The 21,202-nt window shown below is 36.1% G+C and overlaps 1 protein-coding gene across 2 annotated transcripts in view; it reads left to right on the top strand.

The window, feature by feature from the left end:
* Nucleotides 1–21,202, top strand: part of LOC106663053 (cAMP-dependent protein kinase type I regulatory subunit) — a 73,343-nt gene that overhangs the window by 18,475 nt on the left and 33,666 nt on the right. The window contains exon 1 of one of the 2 annotated variants that reach the window (XM_024229978.1): nucleotides 5,983–6,168. The exons of the other annotated variant lie outside the window; for it this stretch is intronic. Coding sequence (XP_024085746.1) covers nucleotides 6,151–6,168 — 18 coding nt within the window. The 5' untranslated portion in view covers nucleotides 5,983–6,150. Of the gene's footprint in view, nucleotides 1–5,982; nucleotides 6,169–21,202 lie in introns of those variants that run through there. 2 annotated transcript variants of the gene reach the window in all.

Below are 21,202 nucleotides of genomic sequence, written 5' to 3'. Positions count from 1 at the left end.
GGAAACGTCTCTTTGCTCCCTACTTGGTGGGCGACCCGTCAGATTTACGGCCTAATATGTTTGAAATTACTTACGTCTATTTTTAATTTATATTAACAACTATTCCTACCTTGTACTAAGACGGGGACTGGCTTACAATAATATAATTTTTGTTATAAAATATCTAAATTTGTATGATTGATATTGACTCTGCCCAGAGTTCGATTGTCAGACGGCTTAATTCGGTAGGACACATCCGGTGATGATATCGCTCATAACTGCTAGCAGTGAAAAATTATGTTTCCAAGATTGTGGTCTCACAGCTCGAACAGATAGGGCTGTCATTGATTTTTAAAAAATCTGTCTATTTCTTCCAAGGTTTGCATGTGCCATTGTTGTCCTGAATTTGTGGCTTATCTTAGTTTCCTATGGTCCGAAAGAAAAACGCTTTTGTGTGTGCCCTTTGTCTCTTCCTTCTACTATTTTCCCATGCTGCTTAATTTTTGCCAGTATATCAGTTTTTGCGTTCGTTTCCAGCACGTGCCTTTATCCAGCGTACATTCCATCCCAATCCCAAGCGCAATTCTCTTGGTAGGTTTTGGAGTTTACTTTACTATGGTTCCAGAGTTAAAACACATCCTCAGGGTGACATCACTTTCCGTATAAACCATAGTTGTGTTTTTGATATGTTTAAGATTTTTGAAGTCCGTAGTGCTTTCCACTAAGAGTCTCAGCCAAATTATTGGAGCACCTCTCTGCTGACCGGAATTTTTTTGGTGTCAACGATGCTTCCTTCCTTACATGCGAATGAATTATCGGTTTTGCTACCTTCTGGCAAAATACAATATTTAGGTATATTCTAGGGCAATACTATTTTCCTTGTCAGCCGGATGAGCCATTTCTGAAGTTGGTATTGAATTTTAAATTTCGTATTTAGATTCCGAAGTATTTTTGTGTTTCATATCTTTTTAAACTTTTACTAGTTTTTTTTGCTTTATGGCCAGCTACATCCTCAATGTAATTTTTCTTTGAACTTTCACAGGTACAGGATATGCTAAAAATGGAACAAATTGCTTTATAAATCACTTTTACAATTGTAAACCTTGGCAGATCGGGAGATGATTTGACATACTTTTTACATCATCTATCTACATGCACATTCCACTTTCTATCTATCCACACTTCCAGGATTCTTAGTTCCTCAGCCTGAAATATCGGTTCTCCATGTAAACCGGCAAAGCTTTCTTCGTTCTTTTTCTTTTGGTAAAGGACGCGCGAGTTATTTGGGGTTGAACTCATATCAAAAGTACAGCAGTACACTTACCACCTAATTATGTATTAGGTTGAACATCTTTCGGCATCTGGTGGCTCATCTTGTGAACAAGAAAGTTAGGTGGCTGGATCGCTCAATATCTACATTTCTGGTAGCTGGGGTTATTATAATAATAAACTAATATTAGCTACCAGAAGGTAGCTCAACATTTTACTTATTATTTTTATCTAAGATTTTCATTGAGATGACAAAGTTACTGTCACTAGTTCAAGTGTTTAGAGCACTGGCGTATTGAGCCGAAGGTCGTGGGTTCGAACCCCGCTCGTGACACTAACTTTTCCATCTCAATCAAGACCTTAGATAAAGAATAATTAATGTAAATAATAAATATGGTCAATTATGACCGCTAAACATATATGGATTTACATATTGCTCAATACCTTTTGTTTTAAGTGACTCAATATCGTATGCATGAGAAGGTGAAAAAATATTAGGAAAAGTTTTTAAACATTTTATGTATCAGAGTTAACTATCTTATAATCATGTTGGCCAATTTATGAATCAGGTGGTTGGCCTTACGTATCCGTTGTCTTAATATCTTAAAACACTAGAGGGTGGCTCATTATCTATTGTATCTGGTTGATGATCATTATTAGGCTTCCGTATTATTTGGCTCAATATCTTATTTTACCAGGGTATTGTATCAGCACGCCTAATATCGTATATACCATAATTATAAGATCCTGGAACATAATCAATATTCTTAAATGAAAAATAAACGTTAAATAAATAAAAATAAATGTTCTTAAATAATACGAGTACCGAGACAGTATAAACAACCGGTTGATGGTCTTAGCAGTTCCATTATTATATCAAGGGAATAACAACAGGAGTTCTGTCGCATATGTCAAAAGCACACATTTTTAAATGTCATGTTAGCAGGTTTCCGTTACTAAGAACAGGTTCTTTGCACATACGTATATTATATAAACATATTTATGTTCTGTTCACGATTGTATTAACCAGAATGAAGAGCTCATTTAGTATTTTTTTTCGAACACTCTGGATCAAGATATGGTCTTGAAGAAGAAAGCAAATTTAGTTGTTACTACCAAGCTTTCGACATATTTTAAGGTCATCATCAGTGGAAAACAACCTTAGATATGTCTAAATTGACATAAATCTTTACAGGCGATGTCAGATTTCCTCGAAGACCGACTCAGTCCCAAAATTCCCAATTCTTTAAACTGTTTAGGGACTATAGGTCCATAAAGTTGTATAGTATGACTTAAAATGGCCATGTCGTTTGTTACCTTTTGAAGTTTCAGTTTTCAGTGTTAGAAGTATGGACCACTTTTTCACTTAAGAACACTCTGGATCAATATATTGTCTTGAAGAAGAAAGCAAATTTAGTTGCTTCTGCCAGCTTTCGACTTATTTTAAGGTCATCACCAGGGCAAAACAACCTTAAATATGTCTATGGATTGAATATATCTTTACAACGATATCAATTGTCCCTTAAGATCGACTCAGTCCCAACATTGCCAATTCTTTAAACTGTTTATGAACTGCTGGTCCATAAAGTTGTGTAGTGTGACTTAAAACTGCTATGACGCTTGTTACCTTACGAAGTTTCAGTTTTCACAGTTAGAAGTATGGACCACTTTTTCACTTAAGAATACTCTGGGTCAAGATATTGTCTTGAAGAAGAAAGCAAATTTAGTTGCTACTGCCAAGCTTCGACCTATTTTGAGGTCATCACCAGGGCAAAACAACCTTAAATATGTCTGTAGATTGACATACATTTTTACAGGCGATTTCAAATTTCCTTGAAGATCGACTCAGTCCCAACATTGCCAAGCCAAAAGAATTGGTATTTTTTGTTAGTCACATGTGTATGTGGAAGGTGTTTCATATATATTGCTAGTTCCTGTTACTTCGAGTCAGTTAAACAAAGTCAGTTATATTGGTAATGAACTAAAAACACTTCCTGGTACATTACATACAAGTCCCTGCCGATTTTAAACCCCCTGAATATATATAAAGGGCTTTTAATTACTGTTTAAAGTGTACCAATTTGGTCTGTTTTGGATGGTCTGTTTAGAATGAACATACAAGCACATCTAAGTCTAATTACCTACATAAACTTTTTAAGGAGGTATAAGGAGGACAGGAAGAATTAAGTAATATTTACAATTTTGCCCGATACATTTGATTTGTACTACATTTTTATAAGCCGTACGTATTGGGTTGTCCGGAAAATAATGCAGGATTTTAAGTTTTCATTAAAAAAAATCTATATAAAATATTCTGTTTACGTTTACAGGATTACTCATTTGTATGAATGTCAACACTTATTAATCCTCTTCCAAATGATATTGTTTGTTTACCTCTGTAGCATTCCGCTACTTGGAAATAATTCAGTCATCCTTATAATGTCAAAGCGAGAATTTCGTACGATTTTCTTTTACGAGTTTAAACTCGGCCGAAGCGGAGCCCAAACGGCTAGAAACATTAACCAAGTCTGGGGCGAGGGTTGTGTTAATGAGTGCACTGTGCAAAGGTGGTTTAAAAAATTTCGGGAGGGAGATTTCAGCCTTGAAGATGAAGAAGGTCGTGGAAGGCCTTCCTCTCTTAATGATGATGTTCTGCGATCAGTGGTGGAAGAAAACCCCAAAACAACTGTTCGAGAACTTGCAGAGCAACTCAAAGTCAGTAAAACGACCGTCGCTGACCACCTCAAGGCGATTGGAAAAGTGAAAAAACTCGAAAATTGGGTTCCACACTCATTAAACGATCGCCAAAAAAATCAGCGCTTTGATGTTTGTGCATCACTTCTTTGTCGAAACAAAAATGACCCATTTCTGGCCAGAATTGTTACATGTGACGAAAAGTGGATTCTCTACGATAACACTAGACGTTCTGGACAGTGGCTCGACAAAGGAGAAGCTCCAATACATTTTCCAAAGCCCCCAACTCATCAAAAAAAGGTAATGGTTACGGTATGGTGGGCTTCATTTGGTTTAATACACTACAGCTTCTTAAATCCTGGCGAAACCATCAATGCTGAATCATACTGTAACCAAATTAATACCATGCATCAGAAATTGGCAGTAATGAAGCCCTCTTTGGTCAATCGGAAAGGGCCCATTTTGTTGCATGACAACGCTCGACCACATGTGTCACGTGTAACGTCACAAAAATTATTGGAGCTTGGCTATGAAACTTTGCCTCACCCACCCTACTCTCCGGACCTCTCGCCTACTGACTACCATTTTTTTAGACACCTGGACCACTACTTACAACACATAATATTCAAAAATCAAACGGAACTGGAAAATGCATTTATTGACTTTATCAATTCTAAAAATTCTGAATTCTACTCAGACGGAATTAATAAGTTACCAACACGTTGTATGGGAAATTATTTTGATTAAAGAACATTGCTTTAAAGTAACTAGTTTCTTTTTTTTTGTTTAATACCAAAATCCTGCATTATTTTCCGGACAACCCATACTTACAGATTTTGTATACACCGTATTTTTTTAAATAACAGCCATTTTTTAAACACGCACTTAAAATGGGAAACCGTAAAGCTGTGAAGGCTCCATCAGGTTCATTTTAATTAAGAATATTAATATCCAAGGCTTTCAAATAATTAATTGGAAATCTTAGACGTTTCACGATAATTTTAGCTAATTATTACCAAAGGGTTAGAAGCTTGTTCAATTTCAACAATAACTGTTTTCATTGTTTCTTTCTCCTAACTGAGAAGCGCTTTTTTATTCCCAGTATGCACAATATGTACTGTACGCCAATATTGTAAACTAGGATTACACGAACGTCTGCTGATTGATCTTGTTATGTGCTCCTGTTACTTTGGTCAATATGGCACATTAGGTTTCGATGAGCTCCTGAATGATTTCGATATGTATTGAGTCCATTACCCTCCCTCTCCTACTGTAAAAATATGGTAATAGGCTGCGATTACGAGGAATCAGGCGGTTAAGACAGAGTCGAAGCTCGATTTACCAATAACGTCTGTTTATTTGTAGTAAAGCAAAATCCTGCGTATTTAAAGGTTACGTATTGTATTTATTGAAAGTTATCGTAAGATTACCGCAGTACGCTGTTTATTAGGTGTCAGGGGGATTTCTAACATTTTTTAGCTACGTACTAATTGAATCCGCATACTGTGAGGTTACAGGAGGATAGGAAGGCAATAGGAGTTCAATTTTCCAGCTTTGTTTACCTTCCGATGGTTGTTCACTGCACTGTTCACTACATGTACGTGAATAACATCTCACAAAAGCTATATTCTTCCTAATCTATGTATTTCCTAATCCTGATTAGATTGTATAGATAGAAAAGATGAATAGTTTTTCCTATCCTGATACCACTCTCCTGATCTGGAGGTACGTGTATGTATATGGATAGAAGAGACCTATAGTTTCTAACTAATAAAGAAGTTATTGTCATAACATTATTCTAATTTAAACTCACCTTATCAGGATATTAAAACCGAGCTGTAGTGCTAAGTATGACGTGGCGATTATAATATTCATTTATTGGGGTTTATATGGAAGGAACGTGACGGAACGCAGAGAACACGCGACGATCGGTTTTCATTGTCAGGTGGGACAGCGAGACTAGGCGGACCGCGGGCGGAACGATGCCGAGAGCCTCCCACCCGTTTCAGGTGGGGTCGAGATGGAAGGGGCCGGCCCAGTACTGAGTACCGCTCAGTCGTCCCGTGCTCTGCCAGGGTGAGGAGCCGTCCAATCCCGAAAAACCACCGCGCGACTCAGTCGGAGTACCTGTGGCATTTTGGTTGCTTCGGTCCGTTTTCTATTTTTAATTTCGCACCGTTTGCCATTTAAGCCCGACGGAAGAGAAAGATGCCGAACAATTTGCAGGTGAGACTACTCCCTAAAAGTGCGTAATGGGAACCGCGAGGATAGACGGTAGTTTCTCCTGACGAGTGGACTTTTCGATGATAAACCTCCTGTCTCTTATCAAGACAAATCTATACAGGTGTCACTCGAATAAAGGAATTCCTATACTAAACATTTTTTCATTACACGGTTTAGAACAGATTGTCCAATCAGCATGCGTGTGGTCTGCTAGTCAACAAATTTCTTTTTTCATTGACCGACTGTCGTGTAATATGGGCAATGTGCCTAAACTCGGCCGAATACGGCGAAAATAGAATGACCAGGTGGCTTTCTGACGGAACTTGAACTTTGTTTATTTATTAGCATCATTATTGGCCGAAGGCCAGAGGAGGAAGCGACAATCAGCGGACCCAGCCGTTAAAAAAGCTTCTCTATTGTATATCGGGTATACCTTGTTAGCCTAATTTGATCAAACTGCGTCATCAATATCATCTCCTTTATTATTTCTACCATCCCCGCATCTTATAGCGAACAGAAAGACATACCATTCATTTGATAATAGTAGGAAGAGAGATGAGCGTGATAGTTTCAGTTTGATAAAAGAGAGATGAGAGATATAACGAGCCATGAAATATGAATTTAATTGATAGAGGAGGCAAGGCGAGAGATTAAGGTTGATGATAGAGTTCGATTTACATTGAATTGATGTGAAAGAGAACTAACTAAAAAGAGTGTATTAATGGATAAATGGGAGCTTTTTTAACCCAGGGATCGCATTTATAAAATTGATAAAGAAGAGCCATTGGGTTAGTAGAGTGGAGAGATTTATGTATAGAAAAGAGATACTGGGATTGTTAGAATAGAGAGATTGACAATGATGTAGAACTCCATTGTAATTTGTAGAAATAGGAAATTGATATGGCCAGAGAACAGCCATGGTATTGATAAAGTGGACATATGTTTATTGGTAGAGAAGTCTCATTGGTTTTAGTAGAGATGGGTTATTGTCATTGATAAGTAAACAATCCTATAAACAGATAGCGAAAGGCAATTGATATTAAAGATGGTCGATTAAATTGAGAGAGGCTGTGTTTAATATAGTCAGATCGAAACCAGCAGAACGTTGAAATTCTGATTCCGGTCCGCCAGTTTTCGCCAATCAAATCATAATTAAAATACACGTCCGCATTTAGTCTTGTTCTAGGAATCCGCCCGGATGAATATAATCTGTTCGAAGTTGTGCTCCGGGCTTGTAAACACTTTGGTTATGGTAATTCTACCGGCCTCGTATTTTGTAAACATCGGCCAGCGGCCGTCTGTAGCGAAAAACTTAGAACCCCTACTGGAAGCAATCCGGGGATTTTTTTCCCAACTAGTTATCTATCTCGATCTGAGGTTGGAACCCGGAGAGGTTTGGCATAGGCTGATAAATTTATAGGTTTTAACATTACTGGTAACTTTTTAGGTTGTTACCATCTCTGGGCTGATTACATTGTAGGTTATAACTGACACGGTGTTAACAATTTAGAGCTTTTAAATTACACTGGATTGGCAACATAATACAAAGTACGTTTCGGAGTTGACAACTTTATAGGTTACGATATGATCTATTCGGGTGAATGACAACATTAGAGATTATAACTTACTTAATTTTAACAAATCTTTAGGTTATAATCGACATGGTGTTAACAATTAAAAGGTTTTAAATTACATCGGATTGACAGTATAACAGGACGTAATCGTTTCGGGGTTGATAACTTTATAGGTTATGATAAGTCCTATACGGGGTGAATTACAACATTAGAGATTACAACTTACTTTGTGTTAACACATCTTTAGGTTGTAATCGGCATGGTGTTAACAATTAAGCGGTTTTAAATTACTGGATTGGCAACATAATAAGTCCTCGTTTCGGGGTACAACTTTATAGGTTATGATTTGACATTCGGGGTGAATTACAACATTGTAGATTATAACCAACTTAATGCTAACAAATGTACAGGTTATAATCGACATGGTATTAACAATTTAGGGCTTTTAAATTACACTTGATTGGCAACATAATACGAAGACATTTTGGGGTTGACTACTTTATAGGTTAATTACAACATTATAGATTATAACCAACTTAATGCTAACAAATGTATAGGTTCTATTCGACAAGGTGTTAACATTTTAGGGCTTTTTAAATTACACTGGAATGGCTACATAATACGAAGACATTTCGCGGTTGACAACTTTATAGGTTATGATACGACATATACGGGGTTAATTACGACCTAATAGATTATAACCTACTTAATGTTAAAAAATGTATAGGTTATATTCGACAAGGTGTTATCAGTTAAGAGGTTTTAAATTAGTGGATTAGCTACATAATAAGACGTACGTTTCGGGGTACTTCTTTATAGGTTATGATAAGTCATTATAGATTACAACATTATAGATTATAACCTACTCGGTGTTAACAAATATATACGTTATAACCCCTATAGGTTATATACAATTCGATTCGCTGAACTTCCTGGGGATTCGGAAAGAAAAGCGGTTTGGTTGTTTAATCGGTTTTGTAATAAAAAATGATATTGCTTATTTTGACACAATTAACCCCTGACTGAGAATGCATTTGGCGCAGTTTCAAAACGCAGAAGATTTTTTTTTTAAATTTGTGACTATCCGTTCGTGTCTTTCAGCTGCTACATGCACGTACGGATTTAGAAAAATCCCGTAAAATGTGTTTATTTCTTAGTAAAAATAGATTTGAAGGGAGCAGAAGATAGACGCATTACAAGACGCATTTTGAGGTTGGCGGTTATTGAAATGTGTGCTGTCTTTCTCCACTATTCTCAATCAGCATCGCCCACAAAATCTGTTTTGCATATTTCCATAATTTGCAGAAAGAAGAAATAAAAGTGAAACAATGATTATAATCTTCCTGAAAACTGTTCACGTATATATAATTTTTTAAAAATAAAAATACAAAACTAAATATAATAATTGGTTAAATAGTTAAAACGTAGATGGTATGAACTGAATTGAGATTATCCGATGACGTGAGTTTTTTCAATATCAGGCCTCCCTGCATTCCATGGATTACTGGCGTGTGCGGCTTGAAGCACGAGCCTCGTCATCATGACGCTTTACGATCATGAATGACCACTTGAATTGTCGATTGTCTAATATCACGCCTCCTGCCGCTTATTGTCGTGGAAATTGCGCTTAAATAAGGACTTACTTAATTTTCCACCTACAGAATTATAAAGCATGACGAGATAACAATAAACCAGATACGTACAAAATAATGAAATTTTACATTAAAAATAACTTTCTTTAAATTAATTATTCTTTTTATGTAAGGCCTAGGTTGGGATGAAAAATTTAGTCTCATGAGCGGGACCCGAACCCACGGACCTTCGGCTCAATACGCCGCTGCTCTAAGCACTTGAGCTATCGTGACGTCGATCGCGAAGGTCGTGAGTTCAAATCCCGCTCATGACACTAACTTTTTCAACCCGTGGCACTTACTTTTTCAACTCAACTATACCCTTACATAAAAAGAATAATTAATTGAAATAATATGGCCAGTTAGACCACTAAACATAAATGGATTAAAAATCACGTTTTTGTGAGAAAAAATTAAAGAATACAGCCTAAAAGCTATTGAAATGTATGCTTCATAGGTTATTTCAAGTCCTTATTAACACGAAAAATGGACATAAAAAACTTCTCATAAAAAATCTCATGATTGATGAATGATGATGAATTGAATTGAAAAAAAATGTTGATGTACAGTTTCAGCAAGTATTGTGAGTAATTAAGGTTCAAATCCCCTGTCTGCTGTTTTACACACATTTTTTCAGTTTTGTAATTTTCATTCTTGTAAGTTGAACGAAGCTTTCTTCATCCTGAGCGTTTTCAATTTCCGGCAGCTCTGACACCTGAAATTTTCCCTTAAACGTTTTCCTTAACGGATTAAATTGTCAAGGGAGGTAGACGAATTTTACTCGGCCTTAATAAAGCGAAATCTGCAAAGTTTTCCATCAGAATCTTAATATTTCAGTCAGTCCCGCTTTAACGGAGTGGCGATCATGATTTGCGATAGTAAACAGATAAATTAAGCATAAATTATTTTTAGGACGTCGGTTACTTAGTCGTTTGGGGTCTAAAACCAGTCCAGGCGGTTTAATAATAAACTCACCAATCAATTTTGAAGTTTGACCTTTATAGAAAATAGTTGTTTTCTGCCTCTATTATTGCCAATTAGACATTTCGATTTACCACCATTTGAAATTTATTTACAAGGAAAAACATTTCTTTCGTATGTAATGGACTACGTTGTAACTCGTTTTTTTTTCCGTTTGAAAACATAATTTTCTAAGTAACGTCTGGTCCGTCTGGCCTCGCTGTTGGCCTGTAGTCGGATCGTTTCAAACGTGGACGTTTTACGTATTCAGACCAGATGAGTTGTACGTGGAAAGAAGTTCCATTGCGAGATACCTTTTATAAACGCGACGTGCATTACAGAGCGAAAAGTGCGATTTGTCTGTTGTAATTTTGTAAATGAAGGATTTACAAAAGGTTTTTGTTCAGTTTTTCTCATCGCCTAATGAAATAGTGTATTTACTTTCATTAGTTTAGCAACTTAATTGGCTTTTATTAAGGCATAGATATTAAAATTTTTATAGGCTATGACCTATATGGAAATGTTTTAGGTTATCTAAACGTAATTGTGATTTTCGTCGGCTATAACCTAATAGGCTGAATAAATTTGAAGGTTATAACCTAGTCGAGGTTAGCTACTTTATGTGTAATAAACTTTATGGGTTTATAACACTTTATAACAGTTTGTAGGGTTATAACATTTAAAATCAGCAAAAGAGGGACCTAATAATTTGGTTTAATACCTTACAAAAATGTTTAGGAAAATCAGCAAAATGTTTAGGATAGCTAGACATTGAACGTTTTAGTTCGTTAGCAACTTTATGATTCGAAGTTCAACAATTTTTAGGTTAGAACCTGATCGAAATCAACAACATTATAGGTTATAACCTTTAGTAGGTTGACAACTATATATGATATAACGTTCTCGTTGTTCAAAACTTTATAGGTTATAATATAACTTTCTCAAGGTTACCTTTGTTATTATAGGTTAGTTATAATAAACTATATTATAGTTTAGGGTAACTAGACATTGAACTTATTAAGTTCGTTAGGTGCTTTTTAATTCGAAGTTCAACATTTTTTAGGTTAGATCCTAATCGAAATCAATAACGTTATAGTTTACAACCTTTATTAGGTTGATAACAATATATGTTACAACGTTCTCGTTGTTAACAACTTTATAGGTTATGATATAACTTTCTCCAGGTTGCCATTTTTATTATAGGTTAGTTATTGAATCAACGAATTTAAAAATACTTTAGTCTTTCTTGAAGTTTACCAATTTACTGGTTATATTATTTATTTGGTTCAGTACTTTATCCCTTCCACGATCTGGCGAATACATTCAAAGATTAAATTCCTTTCCCTTCATCCTCCGCGAAATCTATTTTTAACTGTTTATATTAGGATTTTTACGAGTAGAAAAAGTTTATTCTTAAAACTATTCATTCTTTCTTGTGCTTCGTGGTCCGGAGGTGGCTTCCGGCCAACCCTTGACCTTTTGGGTTCCCACTACTAATTATTTGACCTTTGTACTGACTCACAAATATGATCAATATTAATTGCTGGTGCCACCTTTGCTGGGTGATATTTTATGCAGAAATGTTATTTGTGAAGAAATTGTTTGTTAATTAACTTCATTGTTATTAGAGTTGTATCAAATATTATTTAAGAATTCAAATTCGTGACCGATTGTTTGATTCTACAGTTAGTTTTGTTTGGTTATACACTTAAATTTTTCCACTCTTATTCGAAATCAGAATATAACTCGGTCTGAATCGCTTCCAAGTCCTTAAATATAGCCTCATTCAGAAGCCGTCTCCCCATTATATAAAATTCTTTGAGTTTATAATCCGCAATCCGAAATTGGAAAATAACCCTTCTAAATACGTCCTTTTAAACAATCGGGAAAAAAAAGGATTGTACTCATATTAGGCCGGATTTGACGGAGATGTACCGGTCTTTACCTCGAGAATTATACGTTTAAAGAGGAAATTTAGTAAAACTCTCTATCCTGCCATTTTCATAATTTCATATTCATGGATAAAAAAGAGTAAAACAAGGGGTAAAATCGACCCCCCCCCCCCAAGCACCCAATCCCTCTATTCACGATTGAGGATAAGAAGCCCTTCTACGCCCTTGATAAAAATGCGCTATAAGTAATTTTAAAATAGTCAATAATAAAACTGATGAATGGCTTCCATGGTCCGCCTTGTTTCGCTTGATCACAGAGGTGCAGTTCAAAAACGCGAAAATCCTTTCCTCTATTGTGGAATACGAGAAACAGGATCCATACGTTTTTGTAAGGTTTCCGAGAGCGTTTATCTAATATACATAAATACTGAGATATTGCTGCCTAAGATAACAAAGAGTACATAAACGGGATAAAACAGAGATGTATTTTGATAATCGATTTTTAGAAAAGATCGATACTTGTAAACCGACTTCATTGTTGTGGTTTGTAACAATGGAGTTCACTAAAGGATGGTTATCTGTACTCTATATATAACCAGTATCGATACATGTAAGTTAGGGATAAATATAACATGGTTATATTGATTATTTAAGAATTATCAGGTCTAGATATGGCCAAACAAAGCATTGAACTAGACGTGGACCCCATTTTTTTCTTTCATCAGTCAAATCCTTTTTGAATTTTTTGAAATTATATTTTTCACAATAACGAATGTACAAAGATGAAGAGTAAGTTTCCATAACGATTAGCAATGGTTAAACATTTAAAATTGGAATAAAATATCATGCCCAAAGTTGAAAGGATTATGCACAAGTTAGTTAAATTTGTACGTAAAAAATAACTAACATTGACATCTTTCATACATCGAATTGGTATATTGAATCTTTGTTTTATTGAATTCCTTTGCTGTACTGAAGATAGGTACATCGCATATCGATTAACTTGACATAAAGAATATCGATATATTTGGTTAATCGAATAACGTTTTATAATTTGAATAAAAAGTATCGATACATTTGTTATATCGAATAACAATTTCTTTTATGTAACAAAAATCGATATATATATATATATATATATATATATATGGTATATTGAATTACTTTGATGTACTGAAGATCCATATATCGGTATATCGCATATCGATTAACTTGATGTAGAGTGTATCGATATATTTGATAATGTAATATGGTCTTACAATTTGCATGAAAAGTATCGATACATTTGTTATATCAAATAACGATTTCTTTGATGTAATAAATATAGAAATTATGGTATATTGAATTCCACTGATGTACTGTATATCGATATATTCGGTACATCGCATATCGATTAATAACTTGATGTGGAGTATATCGATATGTTTGGTTACTTATCTGTATATTTTTTGTTGTTGAAAAGCATCGATACATTTGTTACATGAAATAACGATTTCTTTTATGTAACAAATATCGATATTTATGGTATATTGAATTCTTTTGATCTACTGAAGATCCATACATCGGTATATTGCATATCGATTAACTTGATATGGAGTATATCGATATATTTGATTAATATAATATGGTTATGCTTGTACAGAAGATACATTGCTTATATAGAATTAACGATTTCTTTTAAGTAACAATTTATTGAGGTTTATTGAGTTCCTTCGATATGCCAAAGATCGATGTATTCGGTACATCGCATATCGATTAACTTGATATAGATTATATCGATATATTTGATTACTCTAATATCGGTATACTTTTTTGATGAAAAACATCGATACATTTGTTACATTGGAATAACAATTTCTTTGATGTAACAAAAATGGTTATCGATGGTATATTAAGTTTCTTTGACGTACTGAAGATGGATGTATCAAATATACAATTAATATAAACAGTATCGGTACATTTGTTATATCGAGTAACCATTTCTTTGAAGTAACTAATATCGATGTTTTCGATATGACGATTTTGGACTTTTGATGAATTAAAAAGTATGATATCGATTACCAACATCATTGGTAAACGAATTTCAATATATTCCGTGTGTGAAATATTGATTTATCTGGATATCGAATTTTTTAACGATTGCATTGACAATTCACGTTACGTCTTTCTTTCCTGTGTTCGCTAGGTTCGATGACTTCGAAAACTTAGTTTTTTACAAAGGCGCTTGTGTAATAGTTTGAAATATTCAAGATTGGAGATGATCAGCAGTGACAAAGATGGCCGTTTGATCATTATCGATCGTTTCAACCTTGACCCCGTCGGGAAGCCGCCGTGCAAATAGGACGGGGTGATAAATATCATAGGGTCCGTTAAGCCTCGCTCTTGTTTCTCTACTCTCTTTTAGTGATAAAAGCACAACTAAAAATGAGCTTAAACTTGCAGAAAAATCTCAGGCCATTGTGTTTGTGTCTCGTTCTCTCCTCTAATCCTTTTTATCCCTCCGTTTACCATTAACAGTCATCCTGTTTGTTTCGGTACCACTTTCAAGAACCTTGGAATTGTACTTGACCAGACCTTATCTCGGAAACCACATGTTTTCCAGATCTCCCGCCTATGCTTTTCCAATCTCCATCAGTTCCGTCGTGCCAGTCAACTTCTCATTAGTATCCGTAAACGCCTAGTTTCCTCTCTTATTCTGTCATTCTTTGACTTGGATATGTGGTGTACGGGTGAACCACTGGGCATCTGGATGATAGACTTAATCGGTTAATGAATTGTTTTGTGCTCTTTATTTTTGACTCTCCTACGAGATCCTATGTGGCTGATTTTTACTTCAGCTTGTTGTGGTTATACCCCTCCCACCGCAGCCTATACTTCCTTGGTTCCTTCCTTTACAAAACAATATCTTCCCACTCCCCTCTTTTTATATACGATATCCTAACCTTTAGATCTTCGGTACACAACCGTCATACTCGTTCTAGCTTTTGTGATCCTCCTAAACTACTGCTCACTCTATCTGCGTCCCTTCCCTTCCCACCTTTAAGACTCGTCTAATTGATATGTACTTCAGCTTGATGTGGTTATACCCCTCCCACCGCAGCCTATACTTCTTTGGTTCCTTCCTTTACAAAACAATATCTTATCACTCCCCTCTTTATATATATGATATCCTAACTTTTAGATCTTCGGTACACAACCGTCATACTCTTTCTAGCTTTTGTGATCCTCCTAAACTACTGCTCACTCTATCTGCGTCCCTTCCCTTCCCACCTTTAAGACTCTCTATTTGATCACCTCCTATCATTGCACCAGTTGTCCTAATTGAAAAATTATTATTAAATCGTTCATTTTCTTGTTTCTTCTTAAATGTACTATACGCATTTTTCTGCTTTGTCTGGCAGTCCAAGGGTCCGCTTGTTCTCGCTTGGTCTTCTTGCGTACTATCGTTCTTTGTTATATTTTGTTTTTATATTTGTGGGCGAAATGTAATGTTTCCACGGCTTTATTTGGCCGGACTCCAGAGCTGGAACGACGTCGGGGCCATTGATCCATGTCGCGGCCGCCTCGGCGTCACAGTGATCTTTGTGATAAGCAGAAAATGTCGGTCAACAGCTAAAAAGGTTAAATACGTAAAGACGACGGGAAAGCCATGTTTTATTAACTGGAAAAACTCAATCAGGATTGATTTCCAATAGATCAATCAATTATTTATCAGACCAGACATCTTGTCGGCTGGTTCGTTTATTGTTCAATGAATAAAAATGTCATTCATTCATTAAATTTGATTGAAATAATCGGTTTAGAAAGAGTCAAAATATATTAAATTTATTCCCGTCGAATGCTTAAATGTATTTATGACTTCTATGTCGATTTGATCCATGTAAAACCATTACTCGTTATGCCAACAATATCGATCGATTTAAAAAACTTAACGTCCTTGTTTTTAAAGTAAATAATGCAAACGAATGTGATTGTCAATAACGTATTTTCTACTTTTTTAAAAATACTTTATCCACGGTTTTGCCACAACATGACACTTCGCTTGTAAACTGTTTCGCATGGAAAACTTCTGTCTCATCATTCTCGGTGTGGTAACGCGGTTTTCCCACCCGGAGGCACCAGTTTTCAATTATTCGCGTTTGCCGAGGGGCGAAGAGCGAAGGGCGCATCGGATGAGAGAGAGGCGACCCTTTGTAATTGCATTTCTAAGAACTGGGTCGCCCTTCCTTCAACCCTAGATATGGATCCGTCTGGATGACTTTATCTTTCGAAAGAGTTTTTTTTAGATCCTTTTTGCCGATTTCAATACAACGTTGACGAGCATAATTATAAGCTCCAAACCAATCTTGTCACGCGAATCTGACGAAAAAAGACCTCAGGGTGTTTTGATTTATGCTTCTGGTTTTTGTCATAGAAAATTGATTAGGGCGAGGTTGTCGCACAACTTTCTCCAGGGCCGCGTTTGGCCTGTGACCTAGCCGACTAATGGTCCAGGGACGAGGCTAAAAGCCGCAAAAGCCTCTTAACAAAATTTCCCACCGGAGTAGATGAAAAGTTTACTGCTTAGAATGTCCAGCAAATTGGCAACTTCGTGGGTCCTAACTCATAACCTTCTCGTCATTCAAATTTATAGGCTATAAAACATCAATCTATGGTTATACTTATGGGCCTGATAGGTTGACGACTTTGTGGGTTTTAACCTTCTTTGGGTTTAAAAATGATGGGTTATAACATTCATCAAGTCGGCATATTTTAGGGTTAAAACCTTCTCTGGATTCCTATTCATAGAAACTATACGTTAAATCTTAACCAAGTCGATAAATTTATACTAAAAGTGTATGTTAAAACTTTCAAAACAGGTAGTTTACAATCTTCAGGAGGTTATGAGTTATGATTTTTTACAAGTTGGCTACTTTTGGGGTTATAACCATCTTCAAACCATATAGGTTATAACTTCCAGCAGGTTGGTAACTTTGTGAGTTGTAGCCTTCTTCAAAACAATTATTCAGAAATCGTGAGATGATGTATGTTTGAGAAAAACATTTTCTTTGTCGTGCCAACACGACACGCAAGAATGGCACAATTACACAGAAGACAAACGCTTTGAGCCCTGACGATGATCTCAATAAAGATCGAAACGTTGGCACGATAAAGAAAATGTTTTTCTGAAACCTATATCACACCAGACCGCATCTCACGATTTCTGAATAATTATCGATTAACGGCCACTAATCACCACACACTTCTTCAAAACCTTGTACGTTATAACGTCGAGGTTGTGTGGTAACTTTTTTCAAAACCTTACCGGCATTAAATTCGAAAATTATAATTTACATTCGGATTTTTATGTTATTATTTAATTTCATGTACCTTAATAACTCATTTGTAACTGAATATTGCTTATAGGGGGGGAAAAACTATGGAATTCCTTTAAGTTTATATTTCCTTAGAAACAGGCTGGTGAAATAGCGGAATGTGGCGTCCGTATATTTATTACTTTACAATTTAAAACAAATTTGAAATGAATGGTAAAGTTCCTAAGTATTACGATACCGGCTGGCGGGAAAATGTTCACGATTTGAAGACATGTTGTTTTCGATATGTCATGCTATCCTGCTGTCATGTTTTGTCATATCTCGATTTTCCTCCCCGTCGAGTGAGGTGTAATTTTCTTTCTTTCTTTTTTCCCGCCGAACGTATGTTGTGTAAGAAAAGCCGGGCTCCCCGGGCTTAGAAACTGTATCGAACCAACTCTCACTTGGTTACAGCCCTAAAGGGGAAAATAAAAACAACCGTTTCTAGATCCATCGAAACATCATGTTTATATGCGAGTGTGCACACGTGGGTAATCTAATCCTTGGCCACGGCAGATTATTTCCCCTTAATCCGTTCAATTAGCTGAGACTGATCCATTTATCCACCCAACGTATATCCAGATTGATGGTCATGTTTCCTTTTTATAATTTATATTTCTATATGTCTATATAATTTCCGAGCAGTTAGTAATTTTTCTAAAACTACATACAGGCTTTAATCATTTATTAGCTCATGCATAAAAGTACGCACAGACTTAATTTTGGTATTAATGCACGTCAGATGGCCGAGTGGTCAAGGTGTCCGCCTCTTATATGCCATGCTAGCGGTCCTTGGTTCGATCCCGGCGTTGCCCATGATTTTTAAATTGAAAACAATATGAAAAATGTATTGTAAAGTGGTTTGGCCTCTCGTCCACATCACCCAATGGATAGTTAGACCCTCCTGTAAGACAGGAATTATTTTACTTTAGTAAATTTATGCATAAGTGCAATTTTCAAGAAAGATCAAAGTGCCATATACAAAGGACGCGCAAAGTAGCCAGCATGCGTATAGTATTTGTGTACTCCAGAATGGTGATCTTACCCTCCTTGGGCACATCACGTATAGATCCGAACCGTATGACCAAGATACGTCAGACAAGCGAGACATGCCGGACCCAAAAATTGATTATGCTAACATTTTACCAAACGGTTAATAGTTTCTGACCTAAAAGCGGGACCATACGAGCTGTTTTGTTCGTCCCACTATCTAATAGATCATTAGTTGAATACCACGACCTTTTAAGGGCCGCTGGAAATACGATTGGGACTTGTAAGTCCCTTTTGTCACGCAACCCGGACTTTTAAAAGTTGTTCAACTTAATTTGCTGAAATTGCTCTGGGAGAGAGAGAAAAAAACAACTCAAGAGTCGTTCGGTGGTTGTTTTCCCTTAAAAAAATGAACAGTACCCTTGTCAAATTTATTATCTCGAGAATAGGGCAGATACGTGTTTCATTAATAAACAAAAAAATGCAAACACAATTCAATTTTGACGTGATTACATGCAATAATTTTAATACAGTCATTGAGATCACGCCATAAAAATAAACATTACGGTAAGATTTCTTGTTTTCGGTCCGTACCGCCTCGCTCTTTTCAGTCGTATTGTTTATGAAACGCATCTGCTCAATCCGTTGCGCAACGACTTATTGCAAGATTTTATTGGAATTCTATTTAATTAAATATCATCGGCCCAAGGATTTGCCGATAAGGAGACGAGAATTATAAAGAAAACAAAAACATTTTAATTATCTACGCATGAAATGAAAAATCGAACAATCTTATAGAGTTCATTTTTTAAAATTTTGTACATAAATGTACATGCTTTAATTGCTTATGCTGAATGATTACAAATACTTGTACGTGTACCATAAATGAGTAACTCATGCGTGTACGCCGTTTACATGCCTTACCGTTAAGGGCCCGTCGCACCATCCTCGGTTTCGGTCATAATTTGAACCAAGTTCAGAGAAGGGAACGTTGCAACATCTATAAGCTGGGAACACATTTACCCTATGCAACGCTACCCGGTGCCTTGTCAGGTTTTGGTAGGGTATGCACATCTATGCGACGTCAAGCAAGTCACCCAGCGTGTATCACAAATCAGTATCGCAATCGCAACGCCTCTTTTGTTCTTAATGCATTATTTTGCGCAAAACCATGTAATAAATTGTTAGTTAAATTTTATGAGCACAAATACAATAAATGTAACATAATATAATATAATACAATATAATAATACAATCTTATGGAAAATCGGACTTTGGAATTGCGTGGGTAGCATCGGGTAGCGTCGAATAGCGTTGCATCGGGTTAGTGTGTTCCCCGCTTAAGGAACCACCGTTTAACTGATCCTAGTTCAACCACTAAGTAGAAAGCTTAGCAGATAACAATTTATTTATTTTTTTAAAAATACAGATCCTACCACATATATATGTGTAGATTTAATGTGTTTTGTTTTAAGCTTGTTTTGATCTGTCATGGTCAGAAGAGATGACGATGATCATGGATTTTGATGAAAGTTAATTTCAATTTCAAGAAAATTTTAATTAATTATTCTTTGTAAGGTCCTGGTTGAAATGAAAAAGTAATGTCACGAGTGGGATTCGAACCCAAGACCTTCGGATCAATACGGCCCTGCTCTTGAGCTATTGTGACTTCGATCCCCTCGGACACCAACTCCTCACCTCAACCTACCTTTCGAATTTTCCCCCCATTTTGCCATTTTTCAAATGTGTAATCAGGATTCGATTCTCGGCCACATACGAAGTGGCCACGGAGAGCTGTTAGAGAAGTTATACTTCGTTTTACTTATTAAATCCATTATTTTTAGTGGTCTGATTGACCAAATTACTTCTTTCAATTAATTATTCTTTGTATGTAAGGTCTTGGTTGGGATGAAAAAGTTAGCGTCACGACGGGATTCGAACCCACGACCTTCCGCTCAATACGCCGTGCTCTAACCACTTGAGCTGTCGTGATGAGCAGCGTCAATCAGACCACTTATTTAGTGGATTTAATACAAAATTTTCACCTTCCCCCGCCTGAGTTCCTTCGGGGTTAGATTGCTCTCTAGCCCGTTTGCTGTTCCTATCTCTAGTTTTTCATTTTGTATTGTAGCCGTTATAACCTCGACTATCTTTCTAGCTTCCTCGGCTGTTTTCCCCGACTATCGCCCTCAGGAACCATTTGGTCACGACTTAGACCCTTCTGAAGTGGATAACTTATTGTTTAAACAATAATCTAGCTTAGCCATTTTTTTGAGGAAAAAACCACGATGAATGATCACCATATTTCATATTTAATTAGGTTGTGAGATTAGTTTTAATGTAGAAAATCTCATAATTATGGTGTAAAAACCATGCTAGTGAATGAAATCCGATCTGGGCCGGGCGATTTCGCTTCTACACCCTCATAATTATCGCTTGGCTTTGATCATGCTTACGAATTAAATTATAACCCTTTTGCCGGGGATAATTTGGCCGATTTTCGGAAACCAAAAACCCCACTGATTCTAAAAATTATTATTTTTTTTTTAAGGGGAAATTCTCAGGGACAAGAATTTTGACTAATTTCCGTCTCTGAGGGATCACCCATACGTGGTACAAACCTAATGACAACATCC

Source organism: Cimex lectularius, unplaced genomic scaffold (assembly GCF_000648675.2).
Source record: "Cimex lectularius strain Harlan isolate CLEC.00 unplaced genomic scaffold, Clec_2.1 scaffold330, whole genome shotgun sequence".
NCBI lineage: Eukaryota > Metazoa > Arthropoda > Insecta > Hemiptera > Cimicidae > Cimex > Cimex lectularius.
Note: the sequence above shows the minus strand (reverse complement) of the source record. Positions and strands in the feature narration are given on the sequence as shown.